The sequence below is a fragment of the Antechinus flavipes genome, chromosome 2 (genome assembly GCF_016432865.1).
Source record: "Antechinus flavipes isolate AdamAnt ecotype Samford, QLD, Australia chromosome 2, AdamAnt_v2, whole genome shotgun sequence".
In the NCBI taxonomy this organism is placed as follows: domain Eukaryota; kingdom Metazoa; phylum Chordata; class Mammalia; order Dasyuromorphia; family Dasyuridae; genus Antechinus; species Antechinus flavipes.
The window spans coordinates 592,340,244-592,352,454 of NC_067399.1; the positions used below are offsets into that span (position 1 = coordinate 592,340,244).

The 12,211-nt window shown below is 36.5% G+C and overlaps 1 protein-coding gene across 2 annotated transcripts in view; it reads right to left on the minus strand.

Annotated features, from left to right (window-relative positions):
• NRAP (nebulin related anchoring protein) overlaps positions 1-12,211 on the minus strand; it is a 79,568-nt gene that overhangs the window by 8,589 nt on the left and 58,768 nt on the right. For both annotated transcript variants that reach the window (XM_051981464.1, XM_051981463.1), the window contains exons 32-38: positions 11,042-11,140; positions 8,693-8,797; positions 7,653-7,760; positions 6,532-6,843; positions 2,688-2,792; positions 1,734-1,832; positions 336-440 (exon numbers count right to left, since the gene is read on the minus strand). In XM_051981464.1, coding sequence (XP_051837424.1) covers positions 336-440; positions 1,734-1,832; positions 2,688-2,792; positions 6,532-6,843; positions 7,653-7,760; positions 8,693-8,797; positions 11,042-11,140 — 933 coding nt within the window. The remainder of the gene's footprint in view (positions 1-335; positions 441-1,733; positions 1,833-2,687; positions 2,793-6,531; positions 6,844-7,652; positions 7,761-8,692; positions 8,798-11,041; positions 11,141-12,211) is intronic.

Sequence of the window (12,211 nt, forward strand, 5' to 3'; positions counted from 1 at the left end):
TAAAAGAGACCTTAAAGATCCAACCCTTTTACTTTACAAAGAAGGAAACTGAGGTCCAGGAAAAAAGAAATAAATAATTGGCAAGGAACAGAACATGAATCTTCTGATTTCTGGTTCAGGGCTCTTTCCACTAAGCTGTCCTGCCCCTTTTCATTTCTGTTTGGGTTTCCCCCCCAAATCCATAAAATTTAGTTTTTATGAATAATATCCAGCATAATAATTGCTAGCATTTATACAGAACTTTAAGATTTTGCAAATCACCTTACATATGTAAACTCATTTGATCAATGAAACAACAAAAAGAGAGAAGGGGAAGAATGTGTTTATTCACTCACGTCACTAAGATGAAGAGCATTCAAACGGGCTCGGATGAAATCTGGGTGATCAGGGAGGAAGGTGTATCTGTGCATTGATTCTGAGTCCCCAGCTCTGTAGAGACGCTGTCAAGGCAAAACAGGTTCCCGTTTAAATATTGATTATAGCTTGTGGTGCTATATGTCCAGAGAATTCAGAACATCATAGACATAGTCATAAGAAAATCATTATAACTATATATATATTTTTTTCTTTGTAAGTTTTGGAGCTTTTAACAATGTCTTGATCATGATGGCTACTCAATTATTTTACTCAGATATTTATATAGAAAAATACATAGGCAAACAGGGCAGATTTCAGACAGATTCCATTTAAAGGTACATTTCATCTAGTGTTTTAATACTATCAGTCTATTAAAAAAATGAAATAATCTAAAGCACCAACTAACTGACTGACACATACCTATCTGTAATATCATTACAGATCAATGTCTCATCTACATTTTATTGTCTTAAAAGATTTCCTGGGAAAACTGAGAAAATAAATGACCTGCTTACAAGCACTCAAATTATTTGGGAGAGTCATTACTTGATCCCACATCTTTCTGACTCCATGCCTAGCCCTCCATGTATTATATTCTGCTGCCTTTCAACCATGTGTGAATATGGATTTAAATAGTTGAAGATAAATATAAAGTTTAAAGATAAGAATATTTTATCTGAAAGGATTCAACATCCTTATGATGAAAAAATTGAAAGCCTCCAGCTCTAAGCCTTTCTCAAATCCAAAGATAGATTTTAATGATATGTAACAAGGGTTCAATTGGGTGGTGAAATAGATAGAGCTCTGGCCCTGGAGTCAAGAGAAATAATTCAAATTTGGTCTCAAATACTTGACATATACTAGTGTGATCTTGGACAAGTCACTTAACCCTGATTGCCCCACAGAAACAAACAAATAAAAGTGTCCAAATTATATGTAACAGGAAAACTAAAGTCACTTTGTCCTTGGCCCTACATTTTACATCTTTTCCAATGTTTGTAATATATTTCTGCTTCTGGCTCAACTCATTAAGTATAGGTCAATTAGAAATTAAAGAGAAACCAGAGATGGGGAGAGACAGAGAGAGAGACAGAGACAGAGAGAGAGAGAGAGAGAGAGAGAGAGAGAGAGAGAGAGAGAGAGAGAGAGAGAGAGAGAATGAGGAAAAGAATAAGAGCAAAAAGGCTGCAGGTAATGTGCAGAATGTACTGAAAGTAGAGAGACACATTTAACTTTTCTGTTCTTTGTCTCCAGTTGAGTTAAATTAAACTTTTATCTCCACTGGATTCCACTGAAAATTAAGGTGTGTTTGAAATGAATGTGGCAGAGAACCATCTATCAGGAGTGGCTGAGATCAGGTATAACATCAAACCTACATCATTGCACTGCAGGTAGCTATTCTTGGCATGGACTAGGTCTGGGGAGTCAACCACTGTCGTGAACTTGATACTGTCCGGCTTTTGACGATATTTAGCCTGCAAGAAATAAAAACAAAGATTCTCATGAAACCAGAGTCCAAGTTTTTGAATGCACTATTACTACAACCAATCCAGAATTGTAATATATCGATTACACTTATTTGGAAATATCTCCCTTATTATGAGCAATAGCATCAAGCATACCTTGGGAGTGAAAAGGTACAGGATGTTTCTATGTAACAAGAAATACCTTTGATACATTTAAGCCTTTTGAAGATGGATACTATAGGTATTAAAGTACAAACTGCCCTAGTATCTAATACTAATGAACTCACCGTTTAATAGAATTCAGTATAAAATCAATTTTACCTACTCATACTCTGTCCCAGAAGGATTTAGTTTCTAAATTCAGCTATATAATATTACCCATTCATGGGATTGTCCCCCAAGATCAATAGTAAGATCCTGGGGCATTGTGATTATTCCATTTGGATAAATATAATTTTTTCATTTTCTCCTATTTTCATAGTGTTTATGGAATAAACCATATTCTGTGGTTTGACATTATAACTTTTCTCCCAACTCCATAATGTATGTTAAACATATGGAATAAGTCAAGTCTAAATGCATGGAGTGAATCATTAGCTCAGCTTGTTGATGAGCCTAGAAGTCCTTCAAAATGGCATAATTTAGAAAATGTTTTCAGAATGGGAGGATGATACATTCTACATTCTGGTCAAATTTCATTGCTGAATGGAATGTTGACATTCTATTCCTGTCCTTGTGACTTTGAAGACTTTCTCTAATGTTTGCGATGCTCTCCGTCCCCCTTCTCCCCACCCCAGCCCCCTATACCAAAGCATCCTAAACAATTCCTACAGATGTGCCCAGCCGTGAAAGATTTATCAGTACCTCACTGATGAGTTCACCAGCCTTCTTTACATTTTCTATCTGCGGGGATCTCAGCACCAGCCAGCCCAGGCCCTTCATGTAGTTCAGGTCTGATTTATAGCGTGACTGCAGGAAGGAACATTTTGGCTTTTTATTGGTATAACATCTATGACTATTAAGACTTTCAAAAGGTCCTTGATTTGTAATAATACTTGCAGTAATGATTCCTAATAACATTCAGACTCTCCCTTCTCTCTGTTCATTCATGTCATCACATTGAACTATTTGGCTGAGTATATTCTCATAGAAATTAACAGAAATTTGCTCAGGATAGAATAAGACACTCTATCATGACTGATTTAGAGCAATAAATAGGAATGACCTACTCAGGATTACATGGCTAGTAAGTGTCTGAGGTCAGACTTGAACGCTTGAAGATGAAGCCCAGCTCTAGCTACTTGTGTAGTTGGTAATGCAGTGGATAGAGCACTGGGCTTGGAATCAGGAAGATTCATCTTCATGAGTTCAAATCCAACCTCAGATACTTACTAGCTGTGTGATCCTAGGCAAGTCACTTAACCTTGTCTGCCTCCCTTAACCTCTGTTTGCTCAGTTTCTTTACTTGTAAAATGGATGAAGTATAATAGCACCAATCTTCTAGGTTATTCTGAGAATAAAATGAGAAAATATTTGTAAAAAGTGATTAGCATATACCTGGCACATAGTAGGGGACATTTAAATGCTTATTCTTTCTTCCTCCTTATTCTTGAAATGATAGATTAGCAACCCCTAGTCTGGAGAGCCTCTGGGGTCCTTCCCTGAGAGACTTTAAGGTGGACACAATTCTCATTCTCTTGGTATCTTAACATAATTATTGGATTTTCCAAAACCATGGGATTCTATATCAATTCATTTAGTGTGTATATATCTCATATTTATTATGTATATCCTGATAGACTGCAAGCTTATCTCCTTATTATGTATACCCTAATAGAACATAAACTACTTGAGGGCAGGTACAGTTTCATTTTATCTTTCTATCTCCAGGACTTAACATAGTGTTTTAAGGCACTTAGGAAATGCATGCTCACTGATTGACTGATTAATTGATAAAGTATATTGTTTTATTTAGTGCTCTTGGGGCAGAAAGTATCATTTTGATATAAAATTCAATGACTTTGGAAAATCCAATAAGACACTTGAGAGAATGAGAATTGTGTCCACCTAAAGTCCCACAGGGAAGGAATGTGGAGACCCTCCAGACCAGGGACTATAATTCCACAAATCAAGACTATGGAAAAACAGGCCAACAGTTCAGATTTGACCCATGGGTCCCAATTTGACAACCCTAATCTAGGTCAGCTCCTTATTTTATGGATGAGAAAACTGAAACTCAGAAATAGGAGTGATTTGTTCAAGGTCGCTCAAGCAGAAAAGGAGGGGAATATGAATTTCCACCTTCTGGTTCCAAAATCAAGTGTTCTTTACTATCCTGCCTCTTCTTAACTGGGCCAAACAGGCTACTTCAATTTGTTCATGACTCAGTTTACCCACATTTCTCTTGCAAAGTTGGGCTGAATCTCAGATTTTTTTCTTAGTTTTTTCTCAGGACCTGCAGAATTATAGCTATTTCAAACAGGAGAATGTTGTCTCTATGTACTCCTGGGAAAAACAATCAGGGCCATTTGGAAACAGTAATTGTGATGAAAGATACGCCAGAAGTGCAGGATATTATTATTCCTGCCACATGCCCCTTGCCCCAGAATGGAGATAAGTTAAGTCCCCTATGTCCTTCCTATCTTGATATTCCCAGAATCACCTACTATAGACGTGGTCTCAGCAAATGATCTTTATGGAAATTAGGTTTTTGTAAAGGAAAAAAAATGAAACCTATAAGGAAATCTAAATTTTGGATCTAAACGAAGCTGATGGCATCCCTTTAATTTAGATAGAAGCTCTGCCATAATGAAAAATGTCACTCCTGAAATCAGGCTTTCTAGCGTGCTCGCTCCTTTCATTTCAGGGTTTACAGCGTTCCTCACAGTTAGCCACAAAGAAGCCTTCTTTCTGATCTACTGTCTAGTGGTTAATGTCCCTGTGCAAATTCTACTTTGCTACCAAACTGGTTAAGAGAGACATCTAAGGTCTCCCTTAACTCAGGTTCAGGAGCGGGTTTCTATGCCCCATGCCAGTAGCTTGCTTTTTATATTGGGATCTTTCAGTCTATACTGGCAACGCTTTTGCCTTCCACTCTGATAAAGAACAGAGGAAATTGGATAAATTTCTAAGTTAGAGAGAATAATCCAACAGGGATTCTTCACAGCCGGGTATTGCTCCTTTCATAAAAGACATGAAGTGGGGAAAGCTCTTTCAACTCTCCTTTTGTTGAGCTGAACAGTACGATTGCAGGTAAGTAAGAAAGCAAGATGCAGGCTCCCTAATGCTTTGATTGTGCCTCAGACTCGCTCATAAATGGATGGGCTATTGATATTTCGTCTCCCAGTCCAGCTTCAACTATTCAGACAGAAGCTAATAACAACATGCCAGCATCAGGCTTCATAATAAAAAATAGGAGGGGGAGAGGAGTAACAAGAAATCAACTTCCCCAAGATGGTTTCTAAGCACAATTCCGAAACATTTTTTTTTTGGAAGTACTGAACTTGGTTTCCATATGCTACCCAGAACTGCAGGCAAGAACTGACCATTCTATCCTCTCCAATTATTATTATTGTTGTTAGTTATTATAATAGAAACTGGCTTCAGATTCACACATATCATTCTTTAGAGTCCTGTGCATCCCACCTCTCCTTAATAGCTCCATAGCTTCAGATGCACAAATGCATAAGTGAACTATGACTTTTAGTATCTGGGTATGGTGGGGCAGAAAAATGCAGACAACTGTGTCTGGAGAACAGTGGAGAACAGGGACATCTGTGTCCTACAGAGGCGGGACTACTTTGAAGATTTTGCTTCTAAACCTTCCTTAGTGACTTATCGACAAGAAGGCATCTAAGGTTCTGACCAAAGATGCTATTGACACAAGCATCCTGAAGCAGCATATGATGAAAAAGGCATTGAGGACTCTAGATTCTGTTTCAAGCACTCCTTAGAGGCAACACACATGAGCTCTGTGACTCTGGGCAAAACATTCCATGTCTCTGGATTCCATTTTCTTCATTTGGAAAATGAACTTGTTAAACCAGGTAATCTAACAGCCTGATTGGGAACTATCTCTACCAACTGTAGATGAACAATCCATAGATGACTCAATAGATGATTCTTGGGGAGTTTTCTGAGGCATATAGAGCTTTAAATTGAGTTTTCTAGTGTCATATAGTTGTTAAACATCAGAGGTACGGTTTGAACATATATCTTCTAAATTTTAAACTTAATAATTTATCCAATATGAAATATTGTTTGTAGAAGAATCTTTCTAGTTCCATATATAATGTATATATATATGCACATATAATATATTCCTACATATATGTAAGATAACGTATAACTACCTATAGATATAGATCAATCTATATCTATTGATTTCTATTATCTTCATCTCTATATATTGTATATACATATGTATACACACATACACACATGAGTATGTGAAACTGTAATAAACAACCTAGAAAAGAAAGATGAGGGGGTAGTATAAATAAATGTTAAGTAAAAAGTTGTAAGAAAAAAAAGTATTGTGGTGGGAGGGTGAGAAAGGAGAAGGAAAAGAAGGAAAAAGAAGAGAGAGAGAGAAGGAAGGAAGGAAGGAAGGAAGGAAGGAAGGAAGGAAGGAAGGAAGGAAGGAAGGAAGGAAGGAAGGAAGGAAGGAAGGAAGGAAGGAAGGAAAGGAAGGGTAAAGAAACTTTACCTCACTCTGTAGTGCATGAGCTTTCTTGGCCCAATATAGCTTCAAGTCCTCAGGAAGTGCTGTAAAGTCATGGCATCTTGTCCTGTAATCGTGCTCACTTGCCAGGGCCTGAGCTTTGCGAGCATGGACCAGATTCACCATGTCCATGGGGAGGTGGTACTGAGTTTTGCTGCCTGGTGCCTCCTTCCTGTACTGCTGCTCACTCTGTAGCTTCCCCACCCGCAGGCAGTGCTGAAGTTTGTGGTCATCCAGAATGCTTCTGGCCCCAATCAGTTTCCCTCTCTCCTTCACAAAGTCATGTCTGTACTGACACTGAATGAAAAGAAATCAGACATTTGCATTTTATTTACTTAAATTCCAGTGTTTACTTTAAATTCTATAAAATCACATTTTTCTTTTTTATACAAAGGGATGGTTATTATTGGGGTGAAAATCTCTGAACTAAAACAAAAGCACCTTCTTCCCTGAATCAAAACACAGTATTCTTCTGCCTGCCTGATCAGAAGCTGGATATTGAAACCAACAGAAAGGGACCCTATTTGACTAGTTTTCCTGTGACCAAAAGGAATTTATCAAAAGCTGCAAATGAGAAAGTTGTGTTTTATCCAGATGCTCTTGGCAAAGCGTTAAACCCCAATAACAAGATCTTTGCATCTGTAGTCTCTGTTTTCTATGATTTCTTTATGGGAAGGGAAAAAAATCACCTTCATGTCCTGAAGCTATGGGTTGAATTGCAGTGTGCAAAGTAGAATTGCTAGTCCCTAAAACTAGGATAGAGATGGAAATAGATGAAAACTTGATGACTTGAATTGCTGTGATTTCCCTACCTGGTTCAGGGTTGGGATTATAGGTGAAGAACATTTATTTCTCCAGCATTATGATTACAAATAAATCAGCCCAGCTTCCTCTGGAAGGTCTTTGACTGTATTTGGCTTCTGATTAGCAGAACCTTTTTTCCCTCCTACAAAGACTCTCATTCATAAGTAATATATTCTGCAAGTGACATTCTTGTCTCACATGGTTATAGATTTGCTTTAATTCAGTAAAATTTGCCGTAGACATTGTTTTACATGAAGTTAACAGAAATTAGGCAAGATGGAAGGTCATATCATTCAACTCACATCACTCGCGATATCTCGGGAGGCCTTTGCAGTCTGGAAGGGGATCGCTTCCATTGTCAGCTTGTAGCCTTGAGCACACAGATTATTCCAAGACTCCTTGTATTTTGCCTAAAGTGGGAACACGTGTAGATTTTCTTCTTTTTCTTTTTTTTTTTTTAAATACATGAATCAATGAACAAAGAAACATCCCCCCCCACCCTCATTTGTAGTTCTGTGTGCACGAATCAGTTTCTGACAAGCCACAGCTATTTTGTGTAGAACGTTTCATTAGCGTGCATGCTACCACCCCCTCCACATCTATACTCAGCACATTTGTATAAAGACATGGTTAATGTGGACATTGAAAGGTTACACATTCTAGTAAGTTTCTGGGCTTAACCCAACACGATCAAATTTGTGTTATTCTGAAAATTCGGGAATAAAAATCTTTGAATCACAACTAAATTTTGGTGAAAGATAAATTCTGACATCACTAAGACTTGTTACATACATCCTATATTTATTTATTTGTTGTGAAATTTTACTGTTTGTTTTCCCCTTTTCATCAGTCATGTCTACATTTCACAGAATCTCAGAATTCAAGGCACCAATCAGAGAAGTTTAATCTCTTAGCCTTACTAAGACAAAGCTAGCCAGTGACTACCCAGCTTTTGTTTAAAGATCTGTAGTAATATAACCCAGAGCTTCTTAGACTTTTTTCCACTTGTAACCCTTTTTTCTCAAGAAATTTTAAAGTAACCCAAAGTATAGAGGTATATTAAATAGATATAAAATTAAGCACTTATAATAAATTCTAATTTTGCAAAATAAAAACAGTTAGTTACAGGATCCCATATGGGATCATGAGCCACCATTTAAGAAGCTGAGATAAAACCCATCCCCAGCCCAGGGAGCCTTCTCCACAAGACATAGCAGCTACAGCATTTGAAATATACAATATTCCACATTCATTGCTTCCCACCACTCCAAGGAAAGGAGAGAAGGGAATTTCATCATTTCTCATATTTGGCCATTACACTAATCCAGAGATATATGCTTACCTCACTAAGGTTAGCTGCATTTATTTTTGCTCTGATAAATTCAGGAAGACCTAGGGTCATTGTGTACTGGTGACTTGTGTCTTTCCCTGCTGCTTTATAGAGGCGCTGAGAGGGGGAAAAGAAATCATAAATACAGTCATCAAGACCTTTACAAACACCAAAGTATATTTCTGCTGGTGATACAAACAGTGCAATGTACTTTCTAAAAGTCTATTAAAATCCTATAAGGCTAAAAATAGAAATTAAAAGGGGCCATGGAGCAAATGAGATGCTATTCTTATATGCCAAAATTAGTTTGCCAAAATGCATACATTTTCCATTTATTAAAATGTAAATAGTTTAGAATTTATGGCTTTAAGGCATCAATTCGTCATTTTTTTTGCTAGATTATATTTATTTCTTACAAAGGTTTTGTTTTTCAGTAGGGAGAAAGGTAGGAGGGAAAGAAAAGGAATTTTGTTAATTGAAAAAAACAAAATTAAATTTAAAAAGACATATTTCTTCATTTTTGTGGGATCATAGATTAAGAACTAGAAAGGATTTTAAAGATTATCTACTCCAATATCCCTTTCTCCATTTTACAGATGAGAAAACTAAGACCCAAAGGTAAGGCCACACAAGTAATAACTAAGAGATATTAGATTTGATCTCAGATGTTCTGATTCCAAATTCAATGCATTGTCCATTGTTACTGATATTATATTAAATCATTTATCAAAAGAAGAAAAGAATAGGAAAACTATAGCTTTTTGAGTAAGACAGTTGTTGATTTTCTTTCACTTAAAGGAAATGCCAAGTCCTAAACCAACCAAGCAAATTTGTCTATACATGCAATCAGGGACAAAAGTGCAATGCAACAAACAACAATGGGATTAGGATGATGAAAGGAAGAGGAAAAAAAAAAAGAAAAAGAAAAAGCAAGGTGCTGAAGAAAAGACATAATAAAATTGCCAAAGGGAACTATAGAGTTGGAAAATACCTTAAAGATCATTTAATCTATCCCCTCATTTTACAGATGAGAAAACTGAGACTTACCCAAGATAACACAACTACTAAGGAATAGAGTTGGAATTCAAACTCTAATTCTCCAACTCCAAATCCAGTGAACCATAATCCACCACACCATACTGTCTCTAATTATGACCATCACTGACATTTGTCTAGTGCTTTACTGTATATAAAGCATTTAATAAAAAGCTAGCATTTATGTAGCCTTCAGGATTTGCAAAATGCCTTACATACATTCTCATTTGATTAATATCACTGCTTTGGGAGATTTTGATGTTGTTCAGTTGTTTCAGTCATTTCCAACATTTCCTAACCCCTTTTGAGGTTTTCTTGGCAAAAACGCTGGAGTAATTTTCTTTTTCCTTTCCTAGCTCATTTTACAGATGAGGAAACTGAGGCAGGATTAAGTGACTTTCCCAGGATCACAGAGCTGGTGAGTGTCTGAAGCTGGATTTGAACTTATGGCTTCCTTACTCCAAGACTAGCCCTCTACCCCCTGCACTGCCTAGCTACCCATCTGTATTTCATCAAGGAGAAAATGGACCCAGAGGAATAATCTGATTAAAGTCACATAGATAATAGAAGATATAACTGGAAATTGAACCTCAATCTTCCACTCTTTCTACTGGAATGCAGCCACTTTAGATAATGATGATGATGATGATGATGATGATTTGTAAATTTCTAGTTTTGTATATCTCAGAGGGTATGCTAAAATCATTGTCAAGTGCTACATCTTTCTCTATCTCCCAACATTAATGATTAAAATGTTTGAAAATAGATCTTTCCAAGGTGAGATACTAATAGAGACTGTCATATGCTCCCATTATTCTTGTCCTGAGCTTCTTTTTGTAAATATAGTTACCACTTAGTAGGAAAAATATACACACATACACATATAATACACACACATTTAGCCAAATTCCAACTAATTCTAGAAATACCTAGCATCATGGACCAGAATTCTAAATCTAAAAATTATCCAAAATTGTTGTTGGTCTTTAAGTAAAAGTCTAATCTCCATATTAAAAATAAAGAGGACAACTGAAAGGTCTTGATAAATTGGGAAAATCATTATACTAGAAAGCAAAAGACCTGAGAGAATCAAATGAGAAAATGTAAGTTTATCCAAGGTAATGAAGTAACCCAGAAGGGATGCTATAATATGTTAAGTATTTTATAAAATTTAAGAGCTTTATAAATGTCAACTGGTCTTATCATTATTCTTAGGATGTGATTCTTTTCTTCCCAAACTTTTGTTGTTGTTTTTTTTCCCTTCCTTTTATCAGCACATGGCAATGTTAAAAGTCCACCCCTGATTTCAGTAGAGATTTTTTTTACCTCATTAGTAATCTGATTGCTGAATTTTGCATGAAGGAGCCCTGGTGAGTCTGTCACAGCTGTGTACCTGAAGGACTGGGGCTGCTGGCGATATTTACTCTGAGTTCCCACAAAAGAGAGAGAAAGAAAGAAAGAAAGAAAGGCTCCATGAGGTGCTAGGTCAGAAGAAGGTCCAGTTTCTTGGTCTGACTTCTAATACTGGCCATAAAACTATGCTTGACAAGGATCAAGAGTCTCTCAGTCATTGAATCCAGTTCTCTCCTTAGACTCGTGAACAATCTAGTGAATTTAGATCTCATTAGTAAGAGAAAACAAATGGAGGGGAAATATATAGGGTTAGACCAGATGCTGCTAAACATGAAAAAGAAGTTTACATTGTTCCTTCCCTGCAATACCAAAGGAACACATAAATTAGAGGTTCAGATACCACATTTGTTCAGAACCACTGTGCACAGAAATGTTTTAATATCTTAAATGTTTTATTTATTACACATATAAATACACATGTATTTGTATATATATATATTATATATATACATGATATATACATATATATATATAGTCCTTCATAATAATGCATAGTAGGCATAATAATGGGAAGCCATGGAAAAAACTATGAGTATATATAACATCTTATTCCCTTTGAACTCCCTGTGAACTTTTTGATTAATTCACAAATCTATGAACTCATTGGTGAAGACAATCTCCCCACTGTCACAGATTCCAAGCCCTCCATACCTTGATAGACTATCTACAGGAATTGCTATGTGTTTTTAAAAAAAATCATCTCCTAGTGGACACTCCTCTGAGGGTAGGTCTTTTCATATATTCCAGGATTACACATCTAGACTTCCAAGTTCAATAGAAACCAGGTTCTGGATGGTGCTCTCAAAAATGGCCTTTAAAGATCCAAGGTCACTTGTGCATCATGATGAGACATGAACCAAGGGCTCCAATGAAGTAGTTCTCATATTATCATAAATGTTTAACTAAATCAAAATTCATCTGATTCCAATTGAATCCAATGAAAATGATGGAGATTGTGATTTCTAGCAAGTTCTCCCACATATAGTTCAAAGGAGGGAAAGCTCTCACGCTTACTTAGAGTATGGGCCTACGACCCACCCAAGAAATCTGTGATTCTTTTTTAAGTCAAAGGGAAAAGCTTTT